Here is a 10,574-nt window from a genome sequence, read left to right as displayed (position 1 = left end):
TTCTTATTTATTTTCTCTAGTGTTGTTTATGCCCAGGTCTAACAGGTCGGAGTTAGTGCCAGCTGATCCTGAACCAGAGCGGACCTTTCGCTATAGACAAAAACTGCTGAGAAAGATTCAAAAGGAAGCCTTGAGTACTTTTAAACCCGAACTAGAACATTTCTTATTTGCAGAAGACCCGTCTTTTGAAGAAGACACTTCTATTTCTGCCGTTAGTCATGTGAAAATGCCTAATATTGCGAGTCATTCTGAGCCTGCAGCTGATTCAATCCCTAAAGGTTTCAATCTTGCAACCGAGGATGGGAACACATTTGACATTCGGCCATATTATATCAACTTGGTCGAAAGAAATATGTTTCGCGGAGTAGCTGGTGAGGATCCGCGGAAGCATATGGAGGTGTTCACGGACTACTGTTCTACCATTCCCGCCACTAAGGGAGTGACCCAGGACAAGATTAAGGAAGTTTTATTTCCTTTCTCTCTTACTGATGGAGCCCGAGATTGGCTGACTGACCTTGATAGAGCCACAACAGGAATAACAAGTTGGGAGACCTAGGCTCTCGCTTTCTACAAAAGGTACTTTCCTCCACAAAGAACTAATCAGCTGAGAGGAAAAATCACGAGTTTCTAGCAAACTACGGATGAAAACTTGTATGAAGCACGGAACCAGTTCAAGAATATGGTACGGTCTGTCCCACATCATGGTTTCGAGCCGTGGTACCTATGCAACCAGTTTTATAATGGGTTGTATGACGATCACTGTGCTATTTTGGATGCTGCATCAAATGGTCGGTTTAAGAAGAATATAAATGATGACAAAGGATGGGGAATTATTGAGGAGATGGCTACCCATTGTGCTGAATATGGGAACCCAAGAGGAGGAATAAGAACAGTTTCTTCTGTTGATAGTGCAGTTGTGGCTCAACTGGAAGCCATGAATGCCCGTTTTGACAAATTGGAGTTGCAGAATGCTGGAGATCAACAGACAGTTCACTTGTTGACTAGACAAGAAACCGTTTCATGTGAGAGGTGCGGTAGTAATGACGGTCACACTGCTGTTGACTGTCTAACTGAGAAGTAGCAGGTTCTTGCCTTTCAACAATATAGGCAAGAGGGCTCCTATTACAACAATCAGAGTGGAGTCCATCCTAATTTGAGGTGGACTAGTCAGAATGTCTTGAATCCTACACCTCCACCGCAGCAGCAACAACCCTACGTTCCGCCTCATAAAGCTCAACAAGGCTTTCAAAAGCCTCTTTCCTTTCCACCGCCGCAACAAGGTGCTTCTTCCAGTGGTGTAAGTGAAATGGCAGAGTTGATGTCAATGATTCAGTCATTGACAATTCAGTTGCAGAAAAGTGACCAACAAAAAGACGCGTCTATAAAGTCACTTGAGTCTCAAATAGCTCAACTCGCCACTAATCAATCTTCAAGGAAGCCTGGTCATTTACCATCTCAACCTGATAAGAACCAACATGAGACCGTGAATCGCATAAATTTGAGGAGCGGTCTTTCATACGAAGGATCCAAATTGTCGACTGATAAGGACAAATCAGACCCGGGAATTACTGTTGCTGAGCGTGAACAGTCGTCATTGGACGAAAGTATGCTGAAACCGATAAAAGTCCTCGATCGATTCATTTCAAAAGGTCGATCGATAGGAAATGCTGAGGAAACTACTCGATCAAGTGAAATTGTTGTTCGATCGAGTAATGCTGAAGATGAAGACTTCGATCGAGTGGATGAAAGTCCTCGATCGAAGGATATTGCTGATGAAAGTGCTCGATCAAAAAGAAGAAGAGGTCGATCGAGTAGAAAAGCTGATGATCGTGTTGAAACTTTAGCAGAAAGAAATAAAGGCTTGGAAATTCCCATTACGGTCCCTTTTCCGAGGCGATTGCAGAACAAGAAGGCCGAACAATAGTTCGGGAAATTTGCTGATATCCTGAAGAGCCTTCATGTCAACATTCCATTCGCCGAACTGCTTACCCAGGTACCCTCTTACATGAAATTTATGAAAGAAATATTAACGCGTAAGAGGCATATTAGTGATCACGAAACGGTAGCTTTGACTGAAATAGGGTCCGCCTTAATTCAGAATAAGTCACCACCCAAACAATCTGACCCGGGTAGCTTTTCTATTCCTTGCCATATAGGGACCCAATTAATTGACAATGCGCTATGTGACTTAGGAGCTAGCGTAAGTGTCTTACCATTGTCTCTCGCTAAGAGACTGGGTTTGACCAAGTTTCACTGTACCAACATGACTGTTCAGATGGCCGACCGTACAATATCACGGCCACCAGGTGTCTTAGAGGACATACCTGTGAAGATCGGGAGATTCTATATTCCCGTTGATTTTTTTGTCTTAGACATACCCGACGATTCTTACACTCCTATTATATTAGGACGACCATTCTTATTTACTGCTCGCGCGGTAATCGATGTCGGGGAGAAGACCCTTACTTTTCAGGTAGGTGACGAGGAACTGACCTTTTATCAGTCCAATGCTCGTAGGGCCCCTATGCAAGTTCAACCTTGCCATGCCTTACCCTCTATAGACCCCGACACAGATTCTCCAGCTGATGACATTGAGTTTTGTGCTGCTATATTGACACCTCCGCCTCAGACTGAAAGCAAAAAAGAGGACCATTCTGTTGTTTCCTTTGATGTAAGTACAAACAGGGTGGATATTGGAGATTCCGTCGGTCAAGGTACAGTGAAAGGCAAGTCAAGTGATAGGAATGACGCGAGTGACACTGCCAAAAAGAATGACAAAGGGAAGAAAAAAGTCAAGGCGTATGTGGACGCAAACTATTCTTCTTCAACCAGTTCAAGTTCTAGCTCATGGCGAGCCAAGAGGACGGTCCGCGATGCTGAAGGGACCTCCTCCAGCCAGAAGCCCTCTTTTGGGCTGTTACAGTGCTTTGGGAGATAAGCGGGAAATCTCCCGTTGTAAAACTTTGTAATTTGAATTTCCGTTAGACATTTTAAATCGCGTTTAGACTTTTAGACAATAGCGTAGTTAGTTTTAGCATAAGACGGAATATAGACTGCGTATTTTTGTGAATTTGGTATTTGCGGGAGAGATATTTCTGTGTTTTTATGCAGGTTTGGGCAAGACATACTGCATTGGGATGCGTGCCAAAGGAAAACAACTCGATCGAGCACTTTTTATACTCGATCGAGAGAAATGCCCAGGCAAAGTTCTCGATCGAAAGGTATTTGGTCCTCGATTGAAGGGTCCAAAATGGGAAGTTCTCGATCGAGAGGTGTTTTACTTGATCGAGCAGATTGGAGGAGGAAGCTCTCGATCGAGTGGTTTTAAATCACTCGATCGAGTGACTGATGCTTATAACCATGGGAGTACTTATTATTCCTATTTTATTTTCATTCTTCTTTCTCCCTCTTCTTTTGTTTATGCAAAAAAAACCCCATTAACCTCCCCCAAATCCTCCATTTTTCTTCCCCTTCACCAAATTAAACACCCGCATTGCGTTTCTTGCTTAGTTTTCGACAAAAGCCCTCTACTTTCCCCTTCAAATTTGTGCTTATTGCAGTTTAATCATGGTTCTAGGAATTGCTCAAGTCGGGTTTTAATCCGACTGTTTTATGCATATTTGTTGATTATAATTGCAATTAATCTTGGGTACTTAGTCTAGTAAGTCCATCTCCCTTATTTCTTGTTGTTTAATTGCATTTTTCGGCCTTAATTTCTCTTTTAGGGTTTCGAAATTATTCTATAATTTGGGGAAAACGAATTGTTGTTGATAAATTTTCTGATTAAAGGACTTATTTGATTGATAGGATGGATAGTAGTACAGTACCCTCTTCTAGTTCTACTGCTAGCCCGTCCCTTTATGAGACGGTGGTCCCTGCTGCTACCACCATCACTAGCCCTGTTGTTACTATTTCTACTGCTGCTACTGTCACTACAGCTATGTCTCATCCATGGTGTCGACCCCTGCTGCGTCAACACCTTCTGTCACAGCTGCTCTTTCGTCCGCGCTAGTACCTCGACCAGTCACAGGCCGCACTCCTGGACTAGCCGCTTCTGCCTTGGATGCTGCTGGATGAGGTCGGGGACAAGGACGAGGTGCTCCTACTACTGCTGCAGGATGCACTGCTGCCAGGTTCATGGTAGACGACTCCTTGGACTCGCTTCCCGAGTTCCCTCAGGTACGTTTCGTGAACTCGCTTCATCGTAAACATTTTAAACATTTAATAGGCTGTGACATTACGTCTACTAAGTTTCTATGTCATACTTCACTTGAAAAATTGGGGATTTACGAGCCTGTAGCTGAACTTTTAAACGGGACGGGAATGACTGGGTTGACCACAATGCGTGCACTGACTTACGAGCAGCTGACCCTTGAGTTTTTCAGCTCTTTTACTTTATCAGCTGGTGCCTATGATACTGACCCGAAGAGCACTTGTGTCTCCTTTAGACTGTTTAACCAGACCACCTCTTTGACTTTAGCTGAGTTTGGGAGGAGGTTGGGTTTGTCGTCTCACGGCCATCAGGACCCTCCTCGGAAGGTCACGCGCTTACTTTGGCCTACTTTAGCACAGACTCCCTACGACCAGCGGAAGCTGGCTCACGTCCATGTTCCCCCGGCCCGTTACTTTCTTCGTCTCCTTGGAGGGACGATCTTTGGCCGAAAGAAGCCTAACAACATTAACAATGTTTAGTTGTCTATTTTAGGGGGCTATTTGAACATTGATAGCGTTGGCCCCTTCGTTCTTAACATTGCTTACTTGACAGCTCAGCATTTTAATGTTGTCGGGCAGAAGAAGACGGCCATGATTTCCTGTGGAGGCATAGCCTCCTATATCGCCCGTACTCTCTTCACTGACTTTCCCTGAGGCTTGACACATATAGATAGGGATGCGGACTTAGATATTAGCGCCATGATGGCGATGTTTTGGTTAGCTAAGGATCAGCGGACTTGGAAGATCTGTGGTTCCGAGTCCGTTACCTTACCGTTTCCCGACCTACCCCATCTTTCACCTTTGACCACTGTGACGGGTAGGTTGCCTCCACCTCTACCTTCCTACCACCTTACACTCGCTCCTTCCATTTCTTCCGCTTCTAAGAAGCGGAAGCGACCTGAGACTGGAGAGGGGTCCACACCGACTCAGGCTGGACAGACGTCCACGTCCACTCTCATGCCTACACCGACCCCTACCCCTACTCCTTCTGTTCCACAGCCGGTTCTTCCGGTTAACTTTGTTCCTCCTCCACCCTTTGAGGCGCCCGAGGTCATGGACCAAGGGCGTCATGACGGTTTGTTGCTTGAGATGTGTACCAGGGTGGCTCGTATGGAGCAGGACCAGGCACTTGCCTAGTTTCCTCTGTACGAGTACCACATGCGGAGAGGACGTCCCGTTCCAGACGGCTGGCTACACCCTTCTTTCTACCAGTACCCGGCGGAGGGGTACCTACAGCCAGAGAGCGAGGCGGACACAGCTGAGCAGGAGGAGAGAGACCGAGCCGACGAGAGGAGGAGACGGGAGCAGGAGCGAGATCCTGACTACATGGTGGTTGGTGAGGAGGAGGAGGTTGACGAGTAGCAACTGGTCTACTCACTTCCCTAGTTTTCTGGCTGGTTTGGGGAAGTTCGCTTATTTTGTAAGTATTTCTGCTTTTATTTATTTTTCATCTCCTTTATTTATTCATTCATTTATTGGCTGTAACTCTCCCGTTCCCCGTATATATACTGCTGGTGTATGCTGGAGGACAACGAGGGCGTTGTCCGTTTTGGTTTGGGAAGGTTATTGCATCCTTTAAGTCTGCATTTGCATTTGTTTTTGCATTCACGTTTATTTTCTCGTTTGCATTTGTTTTTAATTTCAAAAAAAAAATGAAAAATCTAAAAAAACAAATTAGAAAAATTTCGAAAAATTCAAAAAAAATATATCACGTTTATTTGTGCATATAGGTCGAGTCGGAACGGTAGATTTATGTGATGATATTGCACTGTAACTTGTCATTTCACTTAAGCCTTGCATCAGATTGGCATTTTATTAGCTTTGTCATGCACATTGTCTACGAGTTAATGTCAAGAATACAGCTGATCATATAGACTTGACCTGAAAAAATTGGCAAACAACTTTAAAATTTCTAAGATATTAGAGCCGTATAACTGGTGTCATTTATGACCAGTTTATGTAGGAATTGAGAGTAGTATACTCTTTGCATAGCATGTTCATCATTTTGCACTTTCATGAAATTCGATTGCTTTTTGCTTGCGTACATTCGGGTTTGTGGTCGGTGTCACATGCAGGGGGTGCTTACATTTTTTCCCTTTCTTTTATTTTCACCCAATTAGCTCCGCATTAGCCAAACTTAGCCCTTTGACCCATTAAATACACCCAAATTAAGCCTGCTTGTCAAGCTAATTTAGTGTATTTTTGCGGTATGATTTCCTTTGATGCGAGTTTGTTCGTTCTAATTCATATGGAGTTGGTAGAAAAGAAAAAGGAGGATATGAATTGAAAAAAGTTATGAAAAAATGAAATGAAAAAAAAAATGTGGGCAGGAAAATGAGAAAAGCATGGAAAAGAAAAAAAAGAGAATAAAAAGAAAAAGAATAGAAAAAAACCTCTCTCTCTAGAATGGTTTTCTCTGCCTTCTCTCTATGTTTTTTAGGGTTTTGATTGCACAATGGCAAGAAAAATCGCTAAAAAAACTCAATCAAAAAACAAAATTCGTTCTAGGGCAAAGCTTCGACTTTCATTTACTAATTGTTCTGATCTTAACCTTGATATGGATCAACCGGCGTCTTCTCATGGGTGTTCTGGCACACCGGAGTCTTCTCAAGGAGGTCCTGGCATACCTCAATCGGCTGAAGCATTGAAAACAAAGGATGTTAATGAAATTGTGGGTATACCAGTGTTGGATTTGGGGACAATTGTAGAAGATGATGTGCCTTCACAGCCTGAAAAGGAAGCAGATGGTGAATGGACTCAAGTGAAAGGTAAGCGTTCTTCTTCTACTCCAATTGGTTCTCCTTCTGCTTCTTCTAAGGGGCTTTTGCAAATCACCTCTGAGGACGTGGATTTTGAACTTCAATTCTGGGATACGGCGGTCGTCTGTTATGTGTTAGGGGGTAACCCACCATGTGAGCTATTGTCAGGTTTTATTCAGAAGTTATGGGGCGTTTATAAATTTGACAAATTATCATTTCTCCCTAATGGAGTCTTCTTGGTGCGGTTCCCTACAAAGGAGTGTCAGTCTCTTGTCTTGCAATAGGGTTTCCCAATGTTTGATAATAAACCTCTTGTTGTCAAGCCTTGGTCGGAATCGTGTAGTCTCATGAAAGAAAGAGTAAAATATGTACCTATCTGGCTGCGTCTTTGTGGTCTACCTCTGAAATTTTGGAGTAGGTCTTGTCTTGAGAAACTGGCAGGACTTCTGGGGAAATTTGTTAAAAGAGATAGTGCCACTGAGGATAAAACCAGGCTAGGGTATGCAAGACTCCTGGTAGAAGTTGATATTGGGCAGGAATTCCCAGATAAGTTGTTCTTTATGGATGAAAAGGGAAGTGAGGTGTGTGTGTTGGTGGAATATGAATGGAAGCCAATAGTATGTAGCAGTTGTAAGGGGATAAGTCATACTCAGGATATGTGCAGGAAAAAGGCAACATCTGAACCAGTTACTAAACCTACAAAACCTGGTCCTAAGCCAGGGGGGAAGGTTTGGAGACCTGTCCAGAGGGCTACCCAGCCAGTGCCACCTCCTAAGCCTACAACTCATAAGCCTCCAGCTCCATTTAGGGGTCCCACTTATCATAACTCGGCTCATATTCCTTCTGTTTCTGTCATTCAGCAGATCACAAGGCAAGAACATCACACTTTAAGGAGTGATGTTTCTCCTGCCAAGTCTTATGCTGAAGCACTCAGTCCTACAAAGCAGTCAAGTCAGAATGGGGGACAGGAGGAACCACCTGAAACTATTAATCATGAATAACATTGGTAGTTGGAATGTTAGGGGAATAAATGGTATCAATAAACAAATTGATGTCAAGAAGTTTTTGCATCAGAATAAAATTGGTCTCTATGGTTTAGTTGAAACTAAAGTTAGGCAGCAGGATTTTGATACAATTTTGCATAATTTAGGGACTCATTGGCATGGTATCAATAATAGTAGTTTTCATACTGGGGGGAGAGTTTGGGTTATATGGATACCTCATCTTTTCAATGTTACTACTTTGCATCTATCAGCTCAAGCTATTACTGTTCAGGTGACTGAAATTTCTACTGGTGACAGTTTCATCTTCACTTTTGTGTATGGTTTTAATGATGATGGAGATAGGATGTCTCTCTGGCAAGAACTGAAGCATGTACATGATACTTTTTCTGGGCCATGGGGGATTTGTGGGGATTTCAACAATGTGTTGCATTATAATGAGAGAATTGGAAGGGATGTTACTTGGTATGAGATTATGGATTTTAGAGATTGTGTCCACTATTGTGATCTGATGGATATTAAAGGAAAGGGTGATTTCTATACCTGGAACAACAAGCAAGTTCCTGGGTCTAGACACTACTCTAGAATTGATAGATTTCTTGTTAATTCAGAGTGGATGGATCTCTACCCACTTGCTTATGCTCATTTCCTCCCTGAAGGATTGTTTGATCATAATCCTGTGGTTTGTTATAGAAGACAAGACAGGGTTTGTAGAAGGCCAGCTTTTAGGTATTACAATATGTGGAGTCTTGACATCGGGTTTAAGGAGATTGTCCAACAAAATTGGCTCCCTGCTGTTAAGGGTTCTCTCATGTATCAGATTGTGACCAAACTGAAGAAGTTAAAGAAGCCCCTAAAAGAGTTGAACAGAAATAATTTTTCTGATGTTGATAAGGCAGTGGGTGTGGCCAAGGCCCTCTTAGAAGATATTCAACATCAGATTCATAATACACCAACTGATCACTCTTTGATAGAGGCTGAAATGGCTGCTGCTGATTCTTTGAGGCACCTGAGTAAGGTTCAATATAGTTTCCTGTCCCAGAAGGCCCAAGTTGAGTGGCTAGCCAATGGGGATGATAACACTCAATTCTTTCATAATCATATAAGAGCTAGGCAAGTCCATAATAATGTGCTTTTTTTTTTGGTAAAATGTAAGTGTGTATTAATCAAAGGATATCAAAGTACAAGAGATTATAGATTTTACAAAAGAGTCATGCTATGTAACCAATCAACATCATCTTGTTTCACCATCGTCAAATCTCTACTTCTTATTCTCGCTCTAGTTTCCTGCATAATCAGAGAGCACAACTTCTCAGGTCTGAGCAACTGCATTTCCTCCCTGCATCTATTTCTTTGCTGCCATAGCTGGTATACCATACACACAAGCATAGCATACAAAGCTCTCTTCTGAACAAGAGAGCCAGGATGCTGCATACTCCTTTCCAACAGATCATGAGTAGCTATAATTCCTCCCATCACCTGATTTATGGCTTGTATAACTCTGCTGCTGTAGGGACAATTAAAAAACAAGTGCTCCTGAGTTTCAACACCAAGTCCACACAAAGAAACACTCAAAGATCATCTGTAACACCAAACTGCAGAAGCTTATGTTTTGTTTTCAGAGCATCACGAGCCCATATCCACCCCAAGAAGCTATGCTTAGGCGTGTTCCAAGGATTCCAAATCACAGAATACCACCCAACCTTAGGCTGCACCCCTCTTAACCACCTGTAGCATCTTGCAGGAGAGTAACCATCAGGTTGCTCATGCCATTTGCCATTCAAATAACCAGCTGCTAGTTCAGTTTTAACCCTACATATACGCCGCCATACCCAACTGGTATTAGTGCTAGGTTCATATTCAGACCAATTTCTACCTCGCAGATGATTACACTCCACCCACTTGACCCAAACAGAGTCCCTTCCTTCATAAATCCAGTCCACTAATCTCCCAATAAGAGCTTTATTCCACATCTCCATGTCCTGTAAACCTAGGCCCCCTTCCTCCTTTGTTCTGCACACCTTATCCCATGCCACTAAAGGAGCTCTCACATACTCAGGACCCCCATCCCACAAGAAATTCCTGCAAGTAGCTTCAACTTTTTTAATTATCCCTTTGGGCAGCACAAACAAAGAGGCCCAGTAGGAGCACAAACTCTTTAGAACAGCTTGAACCAATACCAGTCTTCCTGCATAGGAAAACTTCCTAGCTCCATAGCCATGAATTTTAGAACAAATTTTGTCCACCAGACAATCACAATCATTCTTCTGCAGCCTAGTTGTTTGAATAGGCAGTCCCAAATATCTGAATGGCAGCTCCCCCTCTGTAAACCCAGACACACTCAGAATCTCTTGCTTTACCTGATCAGAAACTCCACAGAAGTAAGCATTTGATTTGGCAGCACTGATTTTAAGTCCTGTAGCTTTAGAGAATGTTGAGAAGGATCTCAACAGCAACATCATTGACTTAGCATCCCCCTTACTAAACATCAAGACATCATCAGCAAACATCAAATTTGTCAGACCCATTTCCTTACACATAGGATGATAAGCAAATTCATACTTTGCAGCTGCATACTTAAGTGTCCTAGTCAAGTACTCCA

General features: G+C 42.9%; 1 protein-coding gene and 1 non-coding gene across 2 annotated transcripts; one reads left to right on the top strand and one right to left on the bottom strand.

Annotated features, from left to right (window-relative positions):
- Nucleotides 1-602: 602 nt before the first annotated feature.
- Nucleotides 603-708, bottom strand: LOC141603939 (small nucleolar RNA R71). The gene has a single exon (XR_012525773.1). It is a non-coding gene; the product is annotated as a small nucleolar RNA R71 (small nucleolar RNA).
- Nucleotides 709-7,318: 6,610 nt separating this feature from the next.
- On the top strand, nucleotides 7,319-9,169 carry LOC141601483 (uncharacterized). Its single transcript, XM_074421772.1, has 3 exons — nucleotides 7,319-7,922; nucleotides 8,071-9,085; nucleotides 9,145-9,169. The coding sequence occupies exons 1-3, from the start codon at nucleotides 7,319-7,321 to the stop codon at nucleotides 9,167-9,169; spliced, it is 1,644 nt and encodes a 547-aa protein (XP_074277873.1).
- Nucleotides 9,170-10,574: the final 1,405 nt, after the last annotated feature.

The sequence above is a fragment of the Silene latifolia genome, chromosome 9 (assembly GCF_048544455.1).
Source record: "Silene latifolia isolate original U9 population chromosome 9, ASM4854445v1, whole genome shotgun sequence".
In the NCBI taxonomy this organism is placed as follows: domain Eukaryota; kingdom Viridiplantae; phylum Streptophyta; class Magnoliopsida; order Caryophyllales; family Caryophyllaceae; genus Silene; species Silene latifolia.
Note: the sequence above shows the minus strand (reverse complement) of the source record. Positions and strands in the feature narration are given on the sequence as shown.

Excerpts from the sequence above, each read along its gene's own strand:
- LOC141601483 (XM_074421772.1), top strand. The coding sequence starts at position 7,319 with ATGAAAGAAAGAGTAAAATATGTACCTATCTGGCTGCGTCTTTGTGGT. Across the intron at positions 7,923-8,070 it reads CAGTCCTACAAAGCAGTCAA|TTGAAACTAAAGTTAGGCAG; the intron begins GTCAGAATGGGG and ends TCTATGGTTTAG. Across the intron at positions 9,086-9,144 it reads CATAATCATATAAGAGCTAG|GATATCAAAGTACAAGAGAT; the intron begins GCAAGTCCATAA and ends TATTAATCAAAG.